At 42.1% G+C, this 27076-nt stretch overlaps 1 protein-coding gene across 2 annotated transcripts; it reads right to left on the bottom strand.

Annotated features, from left to right (window-relative positions):
- Positions 1-7494: 7494 nt before the first annotated feature.
- On the bottom strand, positions 7495-20546 carry LOC144502937 (beta-crystallin B2-like). Of its 2 annotated transcripts, none has more exons than XM_078227364.1 (6): positions 19975-20261; positions 16026-16108; positions 15710-15828; positions 12541-12673; positions 10442-10584; positions 7495-7813 (listed from the first exon to the last, which is right to left on the bottom strand). In XM_078227364.1, exons 2-6 carry the CDS (start codon positions 16083-16085, stop codon positions 7645-7647), a joined length of 624 nt encoding a protein of 207 aa, XP_078083490.1. In that variant the 5' UTR covers positions 16086-16108; positions 19975-20261; the 3' UTR covers positions 7495-7644. The 2 variants fall into 2 exon arrangements, with proteins under 2 accessions (XP_078083490.1, XP_078083491.1); XM_078227365.1 differs by lacking the exon at positions 19975-20261 and adding an exon at positions 20464-20546 and having other exon boundaries at positions 7510-7813.
- Between the last annotated feature and the right edge of the window lie 6530 nt (positions 20547-27076).

Genomic DNA, 27076 nt, shown 5'->3' with positions numbered 1-27076 from the left:
GAAGGGCAGGGCCTAATAATACCAGCAACGCCGGGTATCTGAGAATGGGTGCCTTTTCTAAAGTTAAATTTAAGACCCCCGCCCCACCCTGTGGACATCGTCCAGGACTCCCAGTGGATAAGGAGACACACCCCAACCCCCACACGCAGAAGGACTCTCCCCAATCCTCATGCACCACCCTACCCCCACCTCCATGCACAAGAGGAACCCCTTCCACACACAGAAGGGTACACACGTTCCAATGGGAGGAACATTAACCCCCCCCCCCCTGCCAGCGCCCCCTGAATGTCCCTCAACTCCTCCACCCCACCGCCCCCCACTGCCCCCAGTTGTGCTATCATATCGCCAGAGGAGGAAGATGCATCGTGGGCGGATGCTATGGTGTCAGTCCCTTTAATGACATTATAATTTATTTAATAATATGGTTGTGAACCTGATCACATTAAATAGGACAGAATATTTGGAGTATGTATATCCATCGATCTGGACAAAACATAATTTTTAATGTGTTTCCTAAATCAGACTGCTGATCAGTTACGTGCAAACATGCAGAATATGAGTTGCAGCAAGCACAATGGTTTATTGGTATTCTTTTGATAGATCTTCAATCCGATCCTGAAGCCAGTTTGCAATTGATAATAATTTATATGTAAAAGCACCAGGGCTGTTTACAAGTGCTTGAGATTTGGTAATAGAATGAAACTTAACTGAAAGCAGTAGACATTCCGAAATGATCTTTTACGTCAAACAGTTGCTGAATCAGATGTAAATATCGCATTGTGACAGGAACCTGAAAAGCCAAACATGGCTTTGAACAAAGAAAACCCATAAATTTTACCACCATAAAAATAATTAATGCAGCTCGTGCTAGAGGCACACTGTAGTGTTAACTGCTCCTATACCTGGTCTTCATTTATTTTTTTCTATTTTGTTTCTCTTCACCCTCCTCTCCTATAAGAGTTCTCTCCTTACTGAGGCATGGTTTTAACACCACTGTTGTTAACTTGGCCAGATATGAATCATGGGTAATACCACGCAGAGGGCTGAAATGTCGGTGCAGAATATAAGACAGGATAAAAAGGAGAACATCAGAAGGCGAAGTCTATAGATACCTCACTCCCCCACCCCTCAAGTTGGGTATTTTCCATTCCCGCCCTTGCTAGGATCACTTCTGTCCACTCCTGCCTGACCACTATCTTGTAAAGGGTAGCAGGATGGTTGAGGCCTGAAGTCCCAGAGGACTTTCCTGAGTTCCACCACCTCCCTTGGTCCTGAGACTTTGCAGTAAAAGCCAAGTAGAAGGAGAGGACTTTGCAACAGACAGTCCAGGCCTTGAGGCGAGGAAAAAGTGACAATCTTTGTTCCGATCTCCAGGCCACTTCCACCCCTTTAAGGTTTCTCAGTGATGGGTTTCTGCTCTGCTCATTGGCAGGCTCCATTTCAGCAGCAGAAATACCACCAGTTGCTCAGCATCTGTCTTTGTTAGTGATTCATGAAACCTGGGCAATGCAAGCAAGACCTGCACTTATTGTCCATCCCCAATTATCCTTCAACCACTGCAGTGACTATTGTGAAAGTGCTTCCATAGTGCTTTCAGGTAGGAAATTCTGATATTTTACCTCAATGATAATGAAGTAGTTGCAATATATTTCCAAGACAGGATGGCAGAATATCATGTGACTTGAAGGGAAATTTTCTATTGATAGTGCTTCCATGCACCTGCTGTCTTTGTTCTTCTAAGTAGTAGAGCTTCCCAGTTTGGGAGGTGCTGCCAAAAAAGCCTTGGCAAGTTATTGCAGTGCCATCTTGTAGATAGCACATACTGCAGTCGCAGTGCACGGATGGTGGAGAGAGCGAATGTTTCAGGTAGTGGATGGTGTGTTAACCAAATATGCTGCTTTATCCTGGGTGGAGTCAAGCTTCTCAGAGTGTAATTGGAGTTACATTCATTCAATTTAAGTGGATAGTATGCCACCACACTCGTGACTTGTGTATTGAAGATGCTGGAAAGTTAAGGAGATGGATTACTTGTTGTGGCATACCCAGCCTCTGACCTGCTCTTATAGCTGCAATGCTTACGTAACTGGTCCAGTTAAATTGTTGGTCACTGGTCACCCTGAAATGTTGATGGTGGGGTTTCAATCCTGGTAATGTCATTAAATGTCAAGAGGAGATGGTTAAATTCTGCCTTGTTGAAAATGGTCATTACCTGACTCTTGATTTGTGCAAATGTTACTAACCACCTACCAGTCCAAGCCTGAATATTGTCCAGGACTGCTTCATTATCTACAGCATTGCAAATAGAACTGTACACTGTGCAGTCACCACATATAATTAGCAACAGCCAGGAACGTGTGTTTTTCACTGGGCGGACATGGAAGGATCAGCAAAAACTGCTGAAACTTCACCCCAAGAGGAAAATCATGATTATCAACAAGCCCAATCTTCAATTTTCAGCAGAAATTATTAGTCAGTTTGGAAGAGTGAGAGGGGATCTCATAGAAACTTATAAATTCCTAACAGGATTAGACAGGGTAGATTCGGAAAGAATGTTCCCGATGGTGAGGGAGTCTAGAACAAGGGGTCATAGTTTGAGAATAAGGGGGTAAACCTTTTAGGACTGAGGTGAGGAGAAATTTCTTCACCCAGAGAGTGGTGAATCTGTGGAATTCACTACCACAGAATGTAGTTGAGGCCAAAATGTCTGATTTCAAGAAGAAATTAGATATAGCTCATGAGGCTATAGGGATCAAGGGATATGGGAGACAAGGGGGATCAGGATATTGAATTTGATGATCAGCCATGATCAAAATGAATGGTGGTACAGGCTCAAAGAGCTGAATGGTCTAATCCTGCTTTTAATTTTTATGTTTCTGTGAGGCAATATGTTCAGTTTTTGCTGGTCCCCCATATACCAGATCCTACATTAATTATTACTGTCGTGCACATCAGAACCAGGTAGGAAAGATATTGATATGATATGTCTCCTGTATCATCTGAAAATGGCAGTGACAAGGACAGATGTTAAATGCTGTGGTTTTATAGAACCCGCCAGTGCACAAGGCAGCCATTTGGCCCTTTGAGTCTGCACAGAATCTTACCCAGGCCCTATCTCCTTAACTCTATCCCCATAACCCCATGTATTTATCCTGCTAGTCCCCCTGACCCTAAGAGGAAATTTAGTGTGGCCAATCAACCTAAGCTGCACATCTTTGGAGTGTGGGAGGAAACTGGAGCACCCGGATGAAACCCACACAGTCACAGGGGAGAATGTGTAGACTTCACACCTGAGGCTGAAATTGAACCCGGGTCCCTGGTGCTGTGAGGCAGCAGTGCCCCACTGTGCTACCGTGCCCTCCCCACGTTGAATTAAAATAATATTGAATATTAGATAATATTTAATATATTGTTAATATCTAAAATCACAGATATAAATTGTTATGTTTTTTATTATGATATAAAGGTACCAATCACTCATTAGCGATTGTGTAAACACATTGTGGGTTCATTTATTTAAACCAGGCACATGGGAACATATACACATGGCCAGAAAGCTGTGTTGTGCTGTGTTCTGCTCACAGGCCAACATGAAATTGAGGCTGGATCATAGGACACACTTCCCTTCCAATGATGGCATGCTGCCATCGCTTAAAGACTCATTACAATTCTGTGTCGTTTGGGCTGCCACAATTTGTGCTGATACTGGAAGCTTTCATTTCATTTAAAAAGTTTCATTTTTGCACCATGGTGTGGAATTCACTGCCGGCGGAAGCAGTTAATATGCATTTATTTTACAATTAAAAATATGGCTGAGATTGATTGAGGATTGTTTGGGATATAATGAGAGATAATAGAACACTGTTTCTCAGCTGCTGGGAGCATAGAAATGCCTTCCAAGTGACCCGGTCAACAATTCATTTTATGGAGTATAAAGATGGATTAGGATCTTTGCTTGATTTGTCTTTCTGGGAAGGAAGATTTCTGTAATGACACTGATATACATTCCAGAGGTCTCAGTAAACCATTCTTACTTGGTACAACCGAATTGACACTAAATTTGTACTCTGGTCTGTTACAAATGTAAGAAGTCATGTAAGAAGAAATGTAAGACTTCTTACCGTGTTCACCCCAATCCAACGCCGGCATCTCCACATCACTGTTACAAATGCCCAGTCAAGGTTGTTCCTAATCACAGCTCTGCACTGACACACAGAGGCCACACTTCTTCATGACAAGCAATGAAGATTATCTAGGTATATGTGTAGTTGCAGATTTCACTTTTTCATATAATTATTAAGCAAAGAACCAGCCCCCCAAAAAGAACAATTTGATGCATTAGGATTCTGTCACCCAGGACGAACTGCCATTCAGCCCCTCAAGGCTGCTCCTTTCTCTCTCCCTCCTTTTATAAACAGTGGGGTTACATGTGCAACTTTCCATTCCACAGACACTATTCCAAAATCTATGGAACTTTGAAAGATGACCACCAATGTATCCATTACCCTACAGCCATGTCTCTCAACATTCTGGGGTTTTGATTATCAGGTCCTGGGGAATTATCAACTTTCAGTTGATAAATTAATTTCTCCAACATTACTGTTTTTACGAATACTAATTTTCTTCAGTTGCTTGTTCTCACCAGTCCCTTGGTTCACTATTATTTCTGAGAGTTTTCTTGTATCTTCAGACGTAAAATAATTATTTAACTTCTCTGCTATTTCCCTAAGCTCCATTACAGGTTCTTCTGTAATGAGCTCACATTTGTCCTTGATAATCTTTTCCTTTTTAAGAACCGACAGAAACTTGTACAGTCCATTTTCATGTTTCTCACTAGTTTACATTCATTTTCTAATCTCCCTTTCTTTAACAGTTTCATGGTCCTCCTTTGCTGAATTCTAAAATGCTGCTAATCCTTGGGTTTACCACTTTTTTGTCAACCTTTTAAGCTCCTTCCTTTGATCTAATACAATCTGTTACTTCCTTTGTTAGTCATGGTTGATTCACTTTTCCTTTTGGGTTTTGTGTCTTAAGAAAATTTGTCTTTGTTGCAAACAATGTATTGATTCTTTAAATAATAACCATCATCATACCTTTTAATGTGTTTTCCCAATCTACCACAGCTAACTTGCCCCTAACACCTTCATCGTTTCCTTTACTTACATTTAAGACCCTAGTTTCAGTCTGAACTACATCTTTTTTAAACTTAATGGAAAATTCCATCATATTATGCTCACTCTTCACTAAGGGCTCTTTGACAACAAGATTATGAATTGACTCTCATGTGGCATAATAGTAGATCTAAAATGGCTTGTTGCCAAGTTGGTTCTTCAACACACTGTTCTAGAGAACCATCTCATATACATTCCAGCAATTTGTCCTCAACAGCACGAGTGCTCATTAGCTTTACCCACTCTATATTTGAATTGAAGTCTCCCATGATTGCTGAATTGCCCTTCTTACATGCACTTCTAATTTCCTGATTTATACATCATCGCTATAAACAATTCCTATGAGTGTGTGTTGCCCCTTGCTGTTGCTTAGCTCCACCCAAACAGATTCCACATCTTGTTCTTCCAATCTAAGATCCTCTCTCACTAATGAACTGATCTCATCCCTTATTATCAGAAGTACACCACCTCCTTTTCCTTTTAGCCTGTCTTCCCTAAATGTTGAATATCCTTGATGGTTAGCACTACTGCCCCACAGCGCTAGGGACCCTGGTTCGATTCTCGGCTTGGGTCACTGTCTGTGTAGAGTCTGCACGTTCTCCCCGTGTCTGCGTGGGTTTCCTCTGGGTGCTCCGGTTTTCTCCCACAGTCCGAAAGACATGCTGGTTAGATGCATTGGCCAAGCTAAATTCTCCCTTAGTGTACCCGAACAGGTGCCAGAGTATGGTGACTTGGGGATTTTCACAGTAACTTCATTGAATTGTTAATGTAAGCCTACTTGTGACACTAATAATTAAACTTTAAACTTTATTTAGTTCCCAGCCTTGGTCACCATGCAGCCACATCTCTGTAATGATAATTATAACATACTGTTTACTTCTATTCATACCGTTTAATTCATCTGCCTTGTTGCAAATGCTGCATAGAGTACCTTTAACTCTGCCATTTTAACATTATTCCATATTTTGACTCTATTTAATGCTGGTCTTTGTTTCTGCTGCCTTCCACTTTTGAAAGAATCCCTGCATTGCTGAAGGAGGCCATTCAGCCCATCAAGGCTGCACCAACTCTTACCTAGGCCCTCTCCGCTGCCCTATCCCTGTAACCCCTCACACTTCCTATGGCTAATCCATCTAACCTACACATCTTGGGACAAGAGTCAAATTTAGCCTGCGCATCTTTGGACTGTGGGAAGAAACTGGAGCACTCTGAGGAAACCCACGCAGACACTGGGAGAATGTGTAAACTCCACACAGACAGTCACCCGAGGCTGGAATTGAACCAGGATCCCTGGGGCTGTGAGGCAGCAGTGCTAACCACTGTGCTATTGTGTCGCCCTTACTACTTTTGCTTAATACTTTTGTACTTCCCATTATCAGTTTTGTTTTTCTCCTATTTGAATTCCCTCTCTGGTTCCCCTCCGCGTGACACAATAGTTTAAACCTTTGCCTAGCAAATCTCCCCAGAATGGTATTAGTTCTCGTCCCGATAAGGTGGAACTCATCCTCCTTGTATAGGTCCCACCTACCCCAGAACTGGTCTCAGTGCCACAGGAATCTAAAACCCTCTCTCCTACACCATTTCTCCAGCCATGCTTTCATTCGATCAATCCTCCTGTTTCTATAGTCACTGGCACATGGTACCTGGAATAATCCTGAGATCACTGCCTTAGAGCTGCTGCCCTTAATCTCTTTCCTTGCTCCCTGAAATCTGCTTTAGGACCTCATCCCTCTTTCTACCTATGTCCTTGGTACCAATGTGGACCATGACGTCTGTTCACCGCTGTTCACCCTAGCTGCTTGGTTACATCCCTGACCCTGGACACATACGATCCTGAAATCATGTTTATGACTACAGAAACGCCTGTCTGTTCCCATAACTATCGAATCTACAACTGCTTTTGCTCTTCCGTTCTTCTCATTCTCCACCTGTGCAGCTGAGCCACCCATGATGCCATGGATTTGGCTCTTGATACACTTCTTTGTGGAACCATCACTCTCACCAGAATCTAAATGGAAAACCAGTTAGTGAGTGAGATAGACTCAGGGGTCCCCCTCTACCTGCCTGGTCCTCCTAGACTATCTGGCAGACATCCATTCCCTCTCTGCATGGTCTATATTAATCAGTGGTGTGACCCCCTTCTCTAAATGTGCTAACCACATTTTCATAATTTTCCCCCTCCCCTACAAAGACTTAGCTGAACTTTGTTCACTATGTGCAGATCACTTTCAGTCAGGCATCCTACCCATTGTATTCTACTACAGGGAACATCAGAGTGTTTGATCCACAGACATTTACAAAAAGGAAAACACAGGATAAAGAAGGTGAGTTTGAAGTGCGGGATTTTATTGAATTGGCTCAGCTGTTGTATTCATACAGAATACTGTGGGAAGGCATTCATTTAACCTGTGGTTAGGCATTTAGCAGCAAATCAGTGAGAAATTGATGGCAAGCAGCTTAGGAGCAGAGGAATTTTTCAGATAGTGGGATGAAAGATTCCCCTCTGGTGCCACTGCATATCCCTAATACGTCTGACAGACTGGATCTGAGGCTGCTGGGCTCCAAATTCATTTACATCCTTGTACTCTCTCTTCTCAAGCAGGTACTGGTAGCCTCTGTAGCCTGGGTACTGGTATCCAACCCATCTGGAAGAAAGACAAAAACGTGAGTCACTGAATGAGGAACACCACAAATCTCATCCTCTCCTGCCAAGGAAATCCAAAGAAAAGACATCCAACCCTCTAGCAGTGCTGAGCTAATTGATCCCAGCAGGGATAGTGGTGGAGCTGCTACAGTTGGTCCCACAGCCCTCAATGAGGAAAAGACATCAAGGCAACATCTTGATCACCTTTCAGTAAGTCTTGCTGAACATGAGTGTGTGCATGGACATCAAGTGAGAATAGGATGGATTGAATTGTTGAACACCCAGTTGGTATTCACTTTCATAGTTAGACATGAAAAACAGTCAGTTGGGTGAAAGATAATTGAAAATATTGTAAATCACTCTTTCCACACAGGTCAAAATACTTCATATAAAGATTTGTTGATTCGAAAAATGCCAAGTACACCAATGTTCAGGTCAACCAAAGCACAGAATGTTTTTGGAACCTTTTAGAAGGATATCTATAGACTGTACTATTGATTTCACCAATGGATCTAAGGTGTAAGTGAAGTGTCAGCCATGGCTCAGTAGTAGCACTGTTACTTGGTTTCAGAAAATTGTGAGCCCCAATCATTATTTAGGCTACACTGTTGCAGGGTCTGTATTTTGGATGAAATGTTAAATTGAAACCTTAGGCGGGATTTTCCATCTGCGTTCACCCCAAGACTGGAAAGTCCCACACAAGGTCAATGGACTTTTGCATGGTCTTGTCCCACCCGCTATAATTCCCATGGCGGGCAGAACAGGAAAATTCCACCTTCCTCTTATAGAGGACTCCCGAACCATCAATATGCTGTTTGTGGGAACTAGCTGTATACAAACTTGTCTGATGCACTTTCTACTGTGACACCTAAAAGATTATTTCATTACTTTAAAATACTTTGAGAAGTCAAGAAAAATGTTATATAAATACAATTTCTTTCTTTTAATTTGTCTTTTTGGAAGGAAAAGAAAAATGAAAAACATGAGGAAACAAAAGTATTTTTAAAAAATTAACATATAGAAAGGAATTGGGGAAAAATTTCCACGGGGCTCTCCAATCTCTCTCAGTAACTTAAGTGGAAGCCCCGAGGAATGGCATAAATGGTCATTTACACTATTTCTCTCGAGATTCGGCTAATCTAACAGAAGACCCCATGTGGGAATTCCAGGTGAATGTAAAAATGCAGACAGTGGCGATTGGGTTGGCATTGTCAGTGATGTGTTATCAGAGCTGGGTTAGGGAGGCCATGGTAATTTAAGATTGTATTTAGGGTCCCTCTTATACAGAGGATTGCATTGGAGTGGCAAGGTGGCACAGTGGTTAGCACTGCTGCCTCACAGCGCCAGGGATCCAGATTCGATTCCTGGCTTGGGTCACTGTCTGTGTGGAGTCTGCATGTTCTCCCCGTGTCTGCGTAGGTTTCCTCCAGGTGCTCCGGTTTCGTCCCACAGTCCAAAAGATGTGCTGGTTAGGTGCATTGGCGATGCTAAATTCTCCCTCAGTGTATCTGAACAGGCACCGGAGTGTGGCGACTAAGGGATTTTCACAGTAACTTCATTGCAGTGTTAATGTAAGCCTACTTGTGACACTAATAAATAAACTTTAAACTTAAAGAGTCTGGGGAATACTGCTCAAACTATAAGCATCTGGAATATGTCCAATCAACCCAGACCTTCAAGCTCATAAATACAATTGTTTGTTCTTTGTTTAATTCTCACTTTCTGGTTTCTAGAATCACTTTCGTGGAATCATAGCTTTAACTTGTTTTCCTAAATATACTTAAACAGGCAGCTTATTAGTGAAGACTGTGTAGCTGTCTACAAGTGTCTGAAATGCTGAGCCAATGAAATTAATGTAAACTAAGGGTAAAGGTCATAGAAGGTTACTAATGCCTGGAGCCAAGGGTATAATAATCAAGTCATTGTCATGCGAGATTGTAGGAAATTGAGGATTAGTCTACCTACTACTGATCTTACCAATTGTAGCTTCCCATAGCCTATGTATCATTGTGTGTGTTCTTCATAGAATCCCTGCAGTGAAAAAAGAGGCTTTTCAGCCCACCAAGTCTGCACTGGCACTCACTGTTGACCTTGAAGATGTTCCAACAAAGATCTAACAATCTCTGTTGCATGGAATTCACCTCTCCTAATGTTAGCTTGAATATAGGGCCAAGTCAAGGGGATCTCCAGATGTATTGAAGTATAGCACGGACAGCAAGTCAGGAAGTAAAATGCACTGATTATCCATAAATTTTAACAAAACTTTGCAGACAGCAAGATAAATGATCGGATTTACACATTTGAGGCTGAGATATCATAAACAAACTTTATGATATATTTTGTTATTTTAAATTTGTGGATGTTTATCAGAATGGAAAAAATTGGCTTCGTGCAAGTCTAAAATTAAAATTTCAGGACCATCCGGATTATGACTTAATACGCCATTTAAACCCAGTTACATCACAATGATAAGGAGTGATTTTTTGGGGGGTGTTTCTAACAGCAATATTACCACATAATGAGAGAAGATTTTGGCATTTAAGTGCATTATTGGAAAATTGCTGACAATAAGTGGAGTCAAAAGATGCTAATACAATAGTTTTTCTAGCAGTCCATTCCCAGTACTCACGTTCCGTTCAGAACACGAATGGATGAGACTTTTTCCTGGTATCCATGAGCGTGGAAACTTGGTACATCGTCATCTATAATTTCAATTTTCTTTCCAGTAAAATTAGGGTTTTCAAAAAGTACGATCTTGTGTTCTTGTCCATCCTGTAGATGTAATGACACAAAGGTTAAGTTCATTTCAGAACAGGAATCATTAAAAACAGATCTTTCAGTGACCACCTTTTGATTTTTACTTTAAACTTCTTCCCTGTTTTTCTCCCCTTCTATCTGACAGTGCTGCATCACAGCGTAGTGTGCTGTCTGCACAGTACAGCAGAGTAGCAAGTAGCTGAGAGGCTTGAAACTGAAATATATATGCGAGGATGTGGCTAGTATGCAGGTATGGCAAGTAATTAGGAAAGCTAATAGAATAAGGTTATGCTTCAGTTGTACAGGGCACTGGTGAGGCCACATCTGGAGTATTGTATACAGTATTAGTACACTTATTTAAATAAGGATGTAAATGCAGTTCAGAGGTTTACTTGACTTACCAGGAATGGGCAGGTTGTCTTTTGAGAAAAAATTGGACAGGTTATGGAGCTTAGAAGAGTAAGAGGTGACTTGATTGAAACCTTTAAGACCCAGAGGGGTCTTGACAGAGTGGATGTGGAGAGGATGTTTCCTCTTGTGGGACAATCTAGAATTTGGGGTAATGGATCCCTCATTTAAGACTGAAATTAGGAGAATTTTTTTCTCTGAGTCATGAACTCTCTTCCTCAAGAGGCAGTGTAAGCAGGGTCTTTGAATATTTTTAGGGCAGAGCTAGAAAGATTCTTGATTAATAAAGGGGGTGAAAAGTTATCAGAGGTATGCAGGAATGTGGAGTGGAGGTTACAGTCAGATCACTATGATCTTACTGAATGGCGCAGCAGACTTGAGGGGCTGAGTGGCCTACTCTTGCTCCCAATTCATATGTTCTTCCACTGGAGAAGTCCTGAACGAAGGCAGTTTTGTCTGGTGGCCAATAACAGAATCTCAATAGATTAAAGGAATAACTGCAGGATACACACACTAATTGTTACCCCGTGAAATAGAGAACAACATCTCCACACTGTGGCACAACATTTAAGATATTGGCCATTTTGGAATCTGACCCATTGGAAGTTGCTCTAACTCCTGCACTATAAGGGATCACCAATACTTTCCTTCTAATTGCAATCACATCAAGATCATTACCATTGCTTATGTTAGAAGTTAGAAGTTAGAATCCCTACAGTGCAGAAGGAAGTCATTTGGCCCATCGAGTCTGCACCGATCACAATCCTCCCAGACCCAATCCCCAAATATCTACCCTGCTAGTCTCCCTGACACAGAGGGGCAATTTTCCGTGGCCAATCAACTTAACCCGCACATCTTGGGAGGAAACCAGAGCACCTGGAGGAAACCCACGCAGACACGGGGAGAACGTGCAAACTCCACACAGACAGTGGCCCAAGGCCGGAATTGAACCCGGGTCCCTGTTGCTGTGAGGCAGCAATGCCACCATGCCGCCCCTGGCATACTATGGAGGAATGTAACCTTCAGGTTTCCTAAGTTTCATATTTTTAGAAAGATTTCCGTCACTCCCTATGCTGAGGTACATTTCCTAAATCAGATTTGGTTTCATTTGAGCCACCGTGCTTCTTTCATGAGTTTTGGTACATATCAACACATTGATCAACCTTCAAATGTCTGTCTGATACACCCGATCTCCACATATGTACATCACTGATGTACATTTGTGGAAATCCCTCTATCAATTGGGACTAGCTTCAGGGTGGTTTAAAAAAAAGGGCGGCGCAGACAAGTTGGGCCGAAGGGCCTGTTTCCATGCTGTAAACCTCTATGACTCTATGACTCCATGACTCTATGATCTTGGATCAGGGAATTAATTAGAATCAACTCCCACCTCCCCATTCTGATTTTGCTCCTCCCTGGGCCAGAGCTGGACAATTGCAGCAGCTCAGTCATTGCCTCGGCTGAGATCAGCTAACTGAGCTCAGACAGGTTGAATCTGTTAGTTTCCTTATCTATAAGACCGAGCGCCACATCATGCATACTCTGCAATCAATACCAACATACCAGTTTCACAGGTTTGAAGGAAGCAAGATTATCACTCTTGCGGCTGTTTGTCCAAGTATCCCAGCGGGGATATTCTCCTTTCTCAAATACAAATTGTTCACCCTTGCAGCCTGCCTGCTCGTAGCCAACCCATCTGAAAATAAAACAAAGCAGAATTGGTGTCAATGGGTTCTATCCCCCTTGTAACAATAAAGTGTACTCAGCTGTGGTCCAGTACTGTAACTACCAACTTCGGGGTCACAGAATCCTACTGTGCATAAGAGGCCCTTTGGCCCATCTCACTCTGCACCGACGCATGAAATGCAATGACCTGCCCACCTAATCCCACTTGCCAGCGCTTGGCCCATGGCCTTGAATGTTATGGCGTGCCAAGTACTCATCCAGGTATTTTTTTTAAAGGATGTGAGGCATCCCGCCTCCACCGCCCTCCCAGGCAGTGCATTCTAGACCATCACCACCCTCTGAGCAAAAAAATGTTTTAATTCAATTCAGGAATTCCTTCAAGGCTAATCTTCAGGTTTGAGCTCCCTATTATCCACACACTTGAGATGAAAATAATGGAAACAGCAATGTCATATGAACATGTTCAGCATTCATTATTATTATCATCATCAATTCTAAGCTTTTATTTCTAGAAATAAAACACAAAAACCATTAAATGCTCAAAATCTGATATAGAAACAGAAAGGTCTACAAATCTACGTGGCAGATGAGCAAGCATCTGGAGAGGAGGCTGCTGTCAAATACTATGTATTTCCAGCATTATACTTGAATTTTCTTAAATGTGAAAAGTTGACATTTTGTTCTCATGTCTATGAGATCAGTGCAAATTTTCTTTTGCTTCAAAGTTTCTCCTCTCCTTTCCAGAAGTGGTCACTAGATCAGGTCCTTGACACGTAAGCCATTTGACGTACCTAGATTAATACTGCACAGCGACCTTCCTGGTCTGTATGCCTCAGTAGTGACATAATTACTTCACTCGGCAGCCTACCTACCCACTGAACCCAAAGGAATTTTACACATGCCTCTTTTTGAGAGAACATTCTCCGATACTGCTCTTTTGAGTCTCTTTACTTTCCAAACACGTGCTAAGAAAGTGGATTGGAGACCTGCTCCCAATTACTCTCTGGAATTGGTGTCTGGGAATTTGATACCATGCTAGGGTTAATGAACTGTGACATCCAGAGATTTAATAAAAGCCTTTGTCAAAGTCTTCTTCCTGGCATCTGTGTTTAAGGTCCTATGTTTTCTCTCACTGGCTTTTCACCTGTTTTCATTTTTAAAGCTTTTTCCATTCAGTCTCACTCCTTTCATTGATGTTTATTGTTTACAGCTATCTTTCCACCGTGAGTCTTCTGATTCCCCCATATTTCTGTCTTGGGTAGTTTTCTCTATAATATTCATACAGTTATTCAGATATTGAGTTATACCTAGCTCGGGAATTTCCATCTCTGTCCATATATTTTGAACAGTCTGACGTACAGTTCAGTCCGAGGGGACTGTATCCGTGTGGTTTCCTCTTGTTCTGAACTAAAAAATATCTTCAACTTTACTTCTAACTTCCACCATTCGGTCACCTTTGCACAGTCCATTTCTGACTCCCTCCCTTCCTTCCTTGATGTCTCTCCATTTCTGGGGATAGGTTGTCGACCAATGTCCGCTATAAACCCACTGACTCCTACAGCTACCTCGACCATCCTTCCTTACAGTGCACTTCTTGTACGATCGCTATACATTCTGCCAGTTTCTCGGTCTCTTTTGCATCTGTTCTGGTGATGCAACTTCCCACAACAGTGCTTCTGATATGTTTCCCTTTTACCTCAACTGAGGAATCCATCCACAATGTGGTTGATGGGACCTTCATTGAATTTGCTGCACTTCTGCAGTCACTGCTCCAATTCCCTCCAAGAGCCATAATATGAATCTGCTTGTCGTCACCTTCCACCCCATCACACTCCACATTCAATGGATCATCCTCTGCTCTTTCCATCACCTCCAGTATGATGATGGAGGACAAACATCCTTCACTCTCATGCCCTTCTACCTCCTCCCTTCTCACTGGACACATTATGCAACATTCCTGACCGTTTACTTGTACTTTGTTTCATTTATTTTGCTGTCTGCACTGCCCACATTGTGGCCTCATCCCCACTGGGAAGACCAGAAGAAGATTGGGTCACCACTTTGCAGAACACGCCTATTCAGCCTGCAAGTGTAATCCTGAGTTTCCCAGTTGCTTGTTGTTTTAATTCTCTGCTCCATTCCCATTCTGACCTGTCTGTAGAGATCAGAAGGTCTCTGAAGATCAACATAAGCTTAAGGGACAGTACCTCATTTTTTGATGAGGAGCTTTACAGCCTTGTGGATGCAACATTGAGTTCAACAATTTCAGAACATAACCTCCAATTCTTTTCTATGTTTTTGTGTGTTTTTTTGTTTTTGTACAGCAGCTGTTGTTAATGGTTCTGCTTTTTCCATTTATACTTCCTCCAGCTACATCTTTTGATTCTTTAACTTGTCCCATTGTCATCCATTTTTGCCTTGCATCATCATCATCATTATCATCATCATCACGCATTTTGTCATTTAACCTTTCACCTCTTCAATCCTATCACCAGTGCTTCCTTTTTAATGCTATAATTGTCACTTGTTAGTACATAACATGAATATGGTTGGAAAGAGAGAATGTTACTTTTCACCTTGTACTCATCAGGACAAAGTTGAGAAGCCTATAGTTTCCCCATTACAATGCTTCAGCCAAAGTCAACTTGCCAGCCAGTCAGCATCCTTTACTCCTGTCATATAAATTGTTGTGATTGTTTAAACTTTGGCATTCTTGCAACTGTCCTGATGAGTGCACGATGAAAAGCTTCAGCAACATGTCTCTTTTCAACAACATTCAAGTTCTGTGCCTTCCCTTTTGTTCTTTCATATATGAAGTAACTATATATGAAGTAAGAGATATTTTAATCCAATGCAGCCCACCAATTTGCCCTTAGCTACCCTTGCATGGCACATCTGATTCATAGTTATCTAATATATTTATTTATTTGACCACAAACTCTACAGACTTTCCTGCAATCCTTCCAACGAAGCATAACTCCAACCAGTTGGGTCAAATGGCCGGTTTCTGTGCTGTAAAGTTGACACAATTCAATGTAATACTTACGGTCCAGTGTGCACCACAAGGGAGCCAACTTTTCCCAATCCAGTCTCTTTCAAGTTGGGACAAGGGCCACTCACTTCATGGAAGCGACCCTGGAAATTTTCTTGCTCATACAGGGTAATCTGAAACAGTGCAATAAAGTGTGATTCAGGTTAATCGTTTCATTATTTTGAATAAGAATGGAAAAACCAATTCAAATATTTTTTAGCGTGGAAAGCATATAGTTGAGCTTATCATCCAGTTGTCCTTGTTTAAACAGGGCAGGCATAACACTTATGGATCGATAGGTGGATGTGAAAGAAGAAAGGAATGGACCAACCTTATGGGCAACTGTGGAGGTGGGATGTTGCTTGGGAGTTGGGTTTTGTTCGGATGCCATTTTTGCTGGGATTATATGTGTTTCTGCCAAAGAGAAGAGACAGGAAGGAATAAACTGATTACATTTGTCTGATAACTATTGAAACAGATTGCAATGGCCTGGTTTCATGGTTGTAATGAGAGCACATCAGTCAATGTCCTCCATTATTATTCTGTGAAACTGACAACTTCTGGCATGCGGTTATGTGCTGGCAAATACAGAAATCCAAAGGTTTCTGTCATTGATTTCCTGCTCCTCCATAGGCTCTTGTTGAAGTTCTTACAGATGGAAATCAATTAGAAATCATTGAATTGATGTGAAATTCCACTTTTATTCTGTACTCCACTCAATGTAAAGAAAAAAATCATTTCTGGGTTTTTAAAAGCATGCTCAGACATATTTACTCCTGAGCAACTCCTCTGGCCCTGAAAAACAACTTACTTATTTGCGGAATGCCAAATTTCTCCTTTCAATTATAAAAAAAAATATTTTTTTAAATTACAAGTTCAGAAGATGTTTAATAGCTTAGCTTCTACTTTAATCCCATATGTATGATCCAATCTTTATTTCATTTTATGCAAAGTTATAAGAAATGAATGAGAACCCGCTTGTTGTTAGAATCATCATAAAATCATAGAAACCCTACAGTACAGAAAGAGGCCATTCGGCCCATCGAGTCTGCACCGACCACAATCCCACCCAGGCCCTACCCCCATATCCCTACATATTTACCCACTGTGGTGAACCATAGGTGGTTACCACTATGGGTACTGAACCATAGATGGTTAGCACTATGGGTACTTGTACAGATGTTACTGTTGTCACTGTTGGGGTTAGGGTTGGGGTGGTCTACCTGTTGGTATTGTTCTGTGGTACACTCCAGTTGGCTCCGCCTACCTGTGGGAGTATAAAGGTCACTGCACTGCCTGGTGACCCTTTAGTCTGGGATTGTATTGTTATATAGTATGCTCCATTCTTGTTACTAATAAAAGCCTTTATTTCCCGGGTACGATCTAGCCTCCCGAGTGATTTAATCGCGCATCACCCACTAATCCCTCTGAGAATTGTTCTATCTTTATTTCACAATCTGTAAAATTATTTAAAAAAAATATAAGATGAATCTGCTTGTTACTATGAGAATTCTTCAACCTAATTGGTTGATAAGTTTAGTGAGTGGCACCACTGCTGCTGGATACCCGTGATGATCTAGAACTAGTGCCAGAACACGACAGTTGAGTGAGTCTTGCTGTCAAGGTCCACAATTAAAACATTAGCTATTCCATTTGATCCTTTCTCTCAAAGTGAATCACATAATTCAACCCTCCCCAAAACTCAAGCAAACCAAGTGCTGAAGGTAATACAGCATGCAACTCTGCCTCATGGCTTCTGCCACTTGCTATCACAGAGGCAGTTTGTTAACAGTGAGAACAAGAGGAGCTCTCAGCTCTCATGACTCTGCTACTGAGAAAAATTTTTTTGGTGTGTTTCAAATGATCCATTTTGTAACAGAGTCAGTCAGCAGTGTAAAGCCACAAGGATAATCCTCAGCTTACAATACTCCAAGAGGTACTGTAATAGTGTAACTAACTATAATCTATAAAAACATCTTATTAATAAGCTGCTGTTTATTTCTCAATACTATTCCAATAATAATACCACAGTGGTTAATCCTTCAATGTCAATATTATCAGTCAGAGATGAACATCTGCAATTACTTTATATATTGGCAATAGTTTTTGCATTAAAGTTATCCAAAATGATTTAAAAAACTGAAGCATTTAGAAATCAGCAACATATTCACATGGTATTTACCTCAAACATCTCTCTCACTGTCCATGATGTTACATAAATTCCTTAATTCATTGCAACTTTTTTCTCTCGGGTGATCAATTGCATATTTCCAGTATTTTATTTCACTCTCTTTGTTGATTCATTCCTACCATGTAATCATTCCTGAGTATCTGTGATTCTTTATTTAAACCATCACAATGCCCTGGTTAGTTCCAGACTGATATCAGTCTGGTATCAGTCACTTTACATATATGAATCGCATATATCCATATTATTACTCATGGTATTCATTATTGTTATTATTGTAATATTGATCTAATTTATTCTTAAAAGTAAAAATTCTGTTTAAGCTTTTAAGATAAGACCATTAAAAGACTAGTTTCTAAACTCTAAGGCTGTTTTAAAACTTGCTTGCCAGCAGTAAGCAAGCAGATCGTAAATGCTTCCCTTGAGAAACACCCACTAAAATCTCACCCTTTTACCATGAATTTGGATTATAACCTTCTCATCTGAGTAGGCAAGAGAGAGACAGCCATCAATAAAAGCCTTCTATAAATATTTGGATCCAGTTCTGATGATGTTATCGGGCCTGCCTGCAAATGTAACTGAGGCCTGTGGGAGAAATACATTATGGGTGCCCTGCTGGGTCAACTGAAAAGGAAGAAGAGTTGGCTCCAGCAGGTCCTAAAAAGATAAATGGTTTCCCTTCTGTTTTAGCTCCCTTGTGGGGCCAGGAGGAATGGAATCTGCTCTTCCTCATCTGAAGGGAAAAGATGAGGACTTCCCCACTCCAGCATGGGTGCTCCCCTGTCCTGACCATCAGGCCCCTTCAAACCATGTAGCTGAATGCCATTCATATGGGTTCCTGGTGAATGCCTCCTGCCCCTTTCATCCCCACTAGCCAGCTGTCACTCTCGATTGGTTTTGAGCACGGTGGTTGCCAATTTTGGTTGGGTATATTTCTAAAGGTGATCTTCATGTGATCTTCTACCTTGAACCATCCCACAACCCCCCATACCACCCCCTCCCCCATATCTCCTCGTTCCAATGGCAATGCCTTCCCATTCTAATTCAAAAGAAGAAAAACTAATTATGTTATCTAATCACAGAAACATGGAAAATAGAAGCAGGAGGAGGCCATTCGGCCCTTCGAGCCTGCTCCACCATTCATTTTCATCATGGCTGATCATCAAATTCAATATCCTGATCCCCCCTTGCCACCCCATACCCCTTAATCCCTTTCACCCCAATAGCTATATCTAATTTCTTCTTGAAATCACACGTTTTGGCCTCAACTACTTTCTGTGGTAGTGAATTCCACACATTCACCATTCTCTGAGTGAAGAAATTTCTCCTCACCACAGTTCTAAAACTATGACCCCTAGTTCTGGACTCCCCCACAATCGGATTCATTTTATCAGTTGGTGATACAGCCTTTCACTGCCCCCCCCCCCTCCAATACTTTTATAACTAATAAATGAAAACGTTCAAAAAATGAAAAGCGTGCTATCTATCTGATGCCTCGATTTTCTCCTGAATCGTTTGCAGCAGGATCCCGGAGATTAATCTTAAATTCCTGGAGTTTGCAAGGCAATCCTGGAGGCTTGACTACTCAATCTGGGCAGGAATCGGGCAATTCCTCTGTAGATGCGATCCAGCTGCGAAATACCCTCATGCTGCTTGAAGTCAGGATGGTTTTCTGTCCCCCTTCGTCTGTTCCCGCACAGCACCCAGTCCCAGTTAAAATCAGCGATCATGTCTCATTTGTTTAATCTTATTAATTTTACTGAATTTCCATGCCACGTTAAAAATAAGTACTTTTATCTTAGCTTATATATATTACTATTGTTTAATTTCCTCTTGTTAGTAACGCAACCTATTTCGTCCCCTCTACACATACCCAGTCCCAGATCTGTACATCTGAGTTAACTGCATATAGTCACCCTACCAGATAACAATTGCAGGATATCTCCTACTTCCTCAAGTAACCCTTCAATGAAAAATGTACAATAGTTGACAGGCACAAAGACAAGAGAAAATAATTAGCTGCATTAAAAGATTTGAATTCTAGTTATTTTACGATAGTGAACGATTAGGTCGCAGATGTAAAAGCTCTTACCAGTATCCAGTCGTGTCAGTGCAGGATGACGGTCTGTCAAGAGAATTTATACTGAACTCAAACAGAACCATGCCAAAAACTATTTGTTAAATGGTTACAGTGGGCATGTGGATAGATGGATTGGGATTAATGCTAAATAAAGCATCGCTTTTTACTGACGTGCAGAGAGCATTGTTTTGCTGAACACAAGACGGGTAGAATTATTTCATTAGCTTTCAAATTCACCGGGTGCCCACATTGTTTGGGTTCAGAGCACAGAGATTTGAAGAGTGCCTGCATCAGCTCTCCCGGTGCCAACAGCTGCGAACATGACCCTGCAGACAAAGCACACATCAGCCCTACTCCAGTGGTTTCCGAGCCAGAGTCCTGGTCCCTGTCATTAGCCAAAGAACTTCACCGGAGATCTGGAAAGGGCTGGAAATGAGAGTGGGCCACCAGGTTAAACAGTGAAAGTTGCTGAATGTGGTGGAGAAAGGCATAGACGCTTACCTGAATTGCCCCACGTGGGGTCAATAAAAATGCCACACTGCAGTTACTGATCCAACATTAACAGCCATTCCCACTATTTCAGATGCAGCACATCATATTGATGTCCAAAGTCCAAGGATGTGCAGGTTAGGTGGATTGGCCATGCTAAATTGTCCCTTAGTGTCAGGGGGACTAGCTAGGGTAAATGTATAGTGTTATGGGAAGAGGATTGTGGTCATTGCAGACTCGATGGGCTGAATGGCCTCCTTCTGCACTGTAGGATTCTATGATTGTGCCCTTTTTAATCTTTTTTCATCTGTTCTGAATGGATTGGGGTGTTTTCATCTTTTTGACATAGTTTCTGTTTGTGTACAGGGACATGATTCTTATTTTGTACAAGGAAATTCAGGTGGAAGTCCTTTAAAAATGTCTCTATTAAGCTTCCTGCTGCTTTTCAAATCTTGCTGCAGTCCATCTGCTGAGAAGCCCCTCTATCTGCATCTGAAAGAGTGAAAACCAAAGGGTGTGGCAGCTCCGGGTTTCCTGGATTTGCACTGTTATTACACTCTGGGTAATTGGACTGAGATAAGTGAGGTGCCACAACTGCTGCCATCAGGTTATTGAAGCAGAAATGAGGAATTGGTGAGCTTGGTAGTGTCTGAAAACTGTATACAGAGGCTTCTGTCACTTGCAAATGTCCTTTGTTTTTGCGGATGGTTAGAATGCAGAGCTTCGGGAAGGGGAAGACAGGACAGGATGAAACTACTTGGTAAGGTGTTCCATCTTCCCCAACCTCTGTCAGGCACAACAAAGGGAGACCTTTCCCCAGCTTGTCCTCACCATGAGGTTCCACACCCTGCTCGTCTCCTCCTCTGGAAGATCAGTAGGAAAAGAGGGTAGGAGTTAAGAATGAGTAAGTTTTGCTTCTCTGGGATTTAAAAGACAGAGAAAGGGATTAGAAAGCTATGCCCGTACGCTTCTCCACAGAGGTGCCAGGGCAACAGTGTCAATGAACCTGGCAAGCTGCCACCAACCTTGCCAAGAGCTGAGTAAATGACCACCAGCTCCATGACCCTCTTTTTGAAAGGTTCAGGAGTTTGAAGGTAAGGGTGTCCTTGTTTTTTTTTTCTTCAGCTGATCTCCTTTGCTCTGTGGAGTTTCTTGCCCTGGCAGAACCTTCCTTACAGCAGATGTAACATATATTAATTTTCTTCCTCCCATATCAATGCTCGAGGTCTCAAACACATTCCTCGTCAGCAGTCCTTTACAAACACTTCTTGCAATCTAGTTTTCTGTATGAGTGCAGTTTGCTCCATATCGCTGAGACCCAGTGCAGCTTGGACGAATGGTTTGTCTAAAAGCTCTGTTTCATCCACAACATGAGCTTGACCTTCCTATGGCCTGCCATGTCCATCTACTGTTCCCACTCTCATTCTAATTTGTTTGCTCTTTGACATCCTGTACTTACACTGCTCTGATCAAGTTCAGTTTAAACTTTAGCAACAGTGGATGTCAATTTATTTGACTATGTGCTCAAGATCAGGAACTTTGCCCTTCATTGGGAAATCATAGGGAATTGCCTTTGGCTTGATGACAAAGGACAGAGCTCCTCTGCTATCAGCACATGCATAAAAATTTACACCCAGTACCTCTTATTCCTCCTTGACGGTTTGCAGCCCTCTCACCTGAATATTGAATTTAACAGCCTCGAACCTTGGCTGCCTCCTAGAGTTTTCTGTCAGTTTCTGTCATTGCTGTCGCATCATATTTCCTTATAAAGCTGCTTGATTCAACACTGAAGTCTATCTAATGCCTTTTCACAGACTTGTACATCATCCATTTTCCACCTCTTTCCAGTTTCATTTTATTTATTGGCTGATTATTCCACTAGTTGCTATTTTGTTGTTAGCATGTCTGTACTCTTGACCTTTATTCTCCACTTCTTTATTTTAGTTGTTCTGATAAAGGGGCTTTCTTGTTCTCATTTTTCAGTTTTGGTAAAGTATATCATTTTTATTTTCAATGAAGCTGACGCATCGTGCATTCCTGCATTTGCTGCATCAGGCATAATTTTAACTGTTACTGCCATGCCAAAAAAAAAACAGTAATGGCAAATCAGCCACTTGTTTTACACCTCACCCATTTTTATTTCCATTAATAGTTTTCACTTTGGCAATTCCCAGTGTAAATGACTGGAAAGGTCCCATCAGATTGTGAAACAGTGAACGTGATTCCTCTGTTCAAGAAAAGAGGGAGTCAGAAAGCTGGAAGCTATAGGCCAGTTAACCTAATATCTGTCAGAGGGAAAATGTTAGAATCCATTATTAAGGAAATTATAGTTGGGCACTTAAATCTTCATCCAATCAGGCAGAATCAACATGGTTTTGTGAAAGGGAAATCATTATTGACTAAGTTATTAGAGGGCTTGTTGCTTCCTGAAAGAAATGTGGATAAAGGGGGGATCTGCAGTGTGGTGTACTTAGATTTCCAAAAGACATTTGACAAGGTGCATATCAATGATTACTACACAAAATAAGAGCTCGTGGTATAGTGGGTAACATATTAACATGGACAGAGGATTAGTTAGCTGACAAAAAACAGAGAGTAGGGATAAATGAGTCATTTTTGGGTTGTCAGGATGTAACCAGTGGAGTGCCACAGGGATCAGGGCTGGGACCTCAACTATTTACAATTACTTGGAAGGATGGAATGTATAGTTGCTAAATTTGTTGATCACACAGAGATAGGCAGGAAAATAAATTGTGAGGAGGATATAAGAAGTTTGCAAAGGGACAGATATAAGTGAATGGGCAAACATTTGGCAAGAGTATAACGTGGGAAGATGTGAGCTTGTCCATTTGGGCAGGAAGATGTAAAATGCAGTGTATTACTTAAATGAATAGAGATTGCAGAATTCTGCAGTACAGAGAAAAGTGTGTGTCCTGGTATATGAATTACAAAAAGTGATTAGGAAGGCAAATAGGATGTTGTCTTTTATTGCAAAGGGAATGGAATATAAAAGGGAAGTTTTGCAACAGTTGCACATGGCATTGGTAAGACACATCTGGAACACTGTGTGCAGTTTTGGTCCCCTGATTTAAGAAAGGATATAATTGTATTAAAAGCAGTTCAGAGAAGGTTCTTTCGACTGGTTCTTGGGATGAGTGAGTTATCTCATGAGGAAAGATTGGACAAGTTGGGCGTGTATTCAGTGAAGTTTAGGAGAATGAGGGGTGATCTTATTGAAACATTCAAGATCCTGACAGACCTTGACAGGAGAAATACTGAAAGGATCTTGGAGGGCCGAAGGGCCTGTGCCTGTGCTGTAATTTTCTTTGTTCTTTGTTCTTTGATGTTTCCCCTTGTGAGAGAAACTAGAACTAGGAAACACAGTTCAAAACTAAGAAGATTCCCATTTAAGATCGAGATTAGGAGAAGTTTTTTTCTTGAAGGGTTGTTAATCTGTGGAATTCTCTTCCACAGAGAGCTATGGAGGCAGATTCACTGAATATTTTGACAGCAGTTAGAAAAAATCTTGATTGACAAGGGAGTCAAAGGATATAAGGTAGACAGGAAAGTAGAGACCACAAGCAGATTGCCCCTTAGTGTCAGGGGGATTAGCAGAGTAAATATATGGGGATAGGGCCTGGGTGGGATTGTTATTGGTGCAGACTTGATTGGCTGAATGGCCTCATTCTGTACTGTAGGGATTCTATGATTCTATGAAATCATCTGAAATAATTCACCTTTTTTGAGCATAGAGGTCATGATTCATGATCTACTCATGCCTTTTCCCCTTGAGGGAGGCAGCATGTAAATTTGATGCTTCTTCCTCATTTTGCCAATTGTACTGTTGGTCCAGGTGTGGCCCTTGCAGTTGACTGCCTGAGGGCTCAGCAAGGGCCTGTGTGGCATGATTGATCTTATGTGGTGCAACCAGTCTGCTCCTCTTAAAGGAGAGCTGCATTCAGTGGAAGGAAGCTGCTGCTGAATGTCTGTACCGACATTGGCTGCAAGTTGGAGCTGCAAAATGAAGCACCAGCGAAGAGGGAAGGCTCCTCGATTCACTAATGCAATGTTGAAGGCCTTAGTGGTGGAGAGAGGTCATGTTTCTGCAGGGTGTCTGAAGGACTAGAAGACAAACCCTTGAAAAGGAATGGATGCCGGTAAGCAGTGGAAGTCAGTGCAACAAATCTTGTCCCAAGAACCAGACAGCAGTACCTGAAGAAGGTCAAAGACCTCAGCCAGGTGGTCAAGGTCAGTGAATGGGCAGCACAGTGGCACAGTGGTTAGCACTGCTGCTTCACAGCGCCAAAGTCCAGGGTTCGATTCTCGGCTTGAGTCACTGTCTGTGCGGAGTCTGCACATTCTCCCCGTGTCTGCGTGGGTTTCCTCTGGGTGCTCCAGTTTCCTCCCGTAGTCCAAAGATGTGTGGGTTAGATTAATTGGCAATGCTAAATTGACCTGAGAGTCAGGGAATTAGCAGGATAAATATGACGGTTACAGAAATAGGGCCTGGGTGGGATTGTGGTCGGGGCAGACTCGATGGGCTGAATGGCATCCTTCTGCACTGTAGGGATTCTATGATTCTATGAATGGGGATATCTCCTACTGACTGTGTCATCAACCTCTCAGGCTGCTCAATGCACGATATACCCATCACTTAGCCAACGGTAGTCCCTAAGTCAGGACTCAGGCCTAGCATTCCAATATTCCACCTCTTCCTCACAGACCCTCCTATAATGCCAGCCTCACACTTGCTTCTCGCTGCCTTCATATACTCCAGCTCCTCATCCAAGGCAAGCATGTCATCCAAACACACTGCAACGCAATCTCTAACATTTTTCTCTTTCTCTTGCAGGATGTCAGGAGTAGCAGAGAACTAAGGGAGCAGAGTGATTAGGAAGTCAAATAGGATGTTCATTCACTGAGCCTAACTGGGAAATGGTGCCCCATATCATCGGAGCAGCTCTGATGGAGCCCAAAGCATCCCATATTGCCGAGAATATTCAGGATGATGTTAATGCGTTATGCCCCTTCTCAACCTCCACCTCACCCTAATCCTGATGTGGATGATGTGTAACCATAGATGATGTCCCCATGGATCTCTTGCTTTAATCTCAGCTCAACCTTCTCTTTCTGAATTTATGCTTTGAGATACCCATCCGCCCAACCACAGAAAGAAGAAAGAGACCAATGTCAGAGAACCCTTGAAGAAATCCTGCCACTAGCTCAAATACTGCCATCCTGTGTAGCTTTAAAGGCTAATATAGAGTTGGAATCTGCACATAATGAGTCATCAAGCATTCATTTGTTGTAACCAGGCTAGAGGGAAAGGGTAGCTTTTATGACCACTTACCAGAGAGCAAGGTTGAATATGAGTTCTGGTACAGAGGATTTTGATAGAAGTCAATGGGAATTGGGGGAAAACTCTCCACTAATTGGAATCATACCTAGCCCAAAGCAAGATAGTTATGGTTGTTGAAAGTTAATTATCTCAGCTCCAGGCCATTGCAGTCATTACATGCAGCAGTTGCTCCAGGTAGTCTCCCAAGCCCAAGCATTTTCAGTTCCTTCATCAATCACCTTCCCTCCATCATAAGGTCAGAATAGAGATGTTCATTGATGATTGTTCAGTACCATTTGAGACCCCTCAGATGCTGAAGTAGTCCATACCCACCTGCAGCGAGACCTCAACAACACTCAGACTTGGGCTCATAAGCGGCAAATAACATTTGTTCCATGCAAGTGCCTAGCAAGGACCACCACCAACAAAGCAGAATCTAACTATTTTCCCTTGATATTCAATGGTAGTACCATTGCTGAATCCTCCTCCATTACATCTTGGGGCACCATTGCCAGGTCCAGACGTACTGTAACTACAGCACCCCCTCCCTAACTGCAGCCTTTGTCTGGACAGGTCATCACATCCTGGCCTGTGAGGATACAGCAGCATTACTTGTTAAGTTTGGTGCCTCAACCACCCTAAAGACACTCAACAGTACTTCCACATCTTTGCAATGGCAGAGGTTTGTGAAAGTAACCTGACCTGCAAATTGGATGACTACCATTGTAAAGGGTTTATGTAAATATATAGTTTATATAATCAGTAATGTAAGATCACATGACAACAGGGCGTGGAGAGAGATAGTGTCATGTAGAGCCTCGTGCTGAGTCTACCTTGTAAATTGTTGGCATAATGCTCAATAAAACATAATTTGCTAACAGTATTGCCTCCAGCATTGTCTGTAATTCCAGATCCACAGCTACTACATCCAAGATCAAAACAACACATAATAGATCCCTTTAAATAATGTTTTTTTTGGGAGGGGGGGGGGGGGTTAGTGGGAGGTCCATCTTGCAGCCGCACATGCATTCTTTGGTGAATGACAAGTAAATGGATTGAGTGGGATGTGTATAAAATCACCTGGAATGGCTGTTTGACATCATGAGCTGGCAAATTGGGAAACTTCTGGCATCAATGTGAAGTCCCTTCCCAGCATGGGGGCACCACACGGGCACCACGGGCTATGCTGTAAGTGGTCAGGAGTTGTGCATTCCACTGGGAGGGCCTCTGTCTTACAAACCCCAGCTCCAGTGGTGCTATGGGAGCCAATTATTTTGTCCACAATTG

The sequence above is a fragment of the Mustelus asterias genome, chromosome 13 (assembly GCF_964213995.1).
Source record: "Mustelus asterias chromosome 13, sMusAst1.hap1.1, whole genome shotgun sequence".
Taxonomy (NCBI): Eukaryota; Metazoa; Chordata; class Chondrichthyes; order Carcharhiniformes; family Triakidae; genus Mustelus; species Mustelus asterias.
Note: the sequence above shows the minus strand (reverse complement) of the source record. Positions and strands in the feature narration are given on the sequence as shown.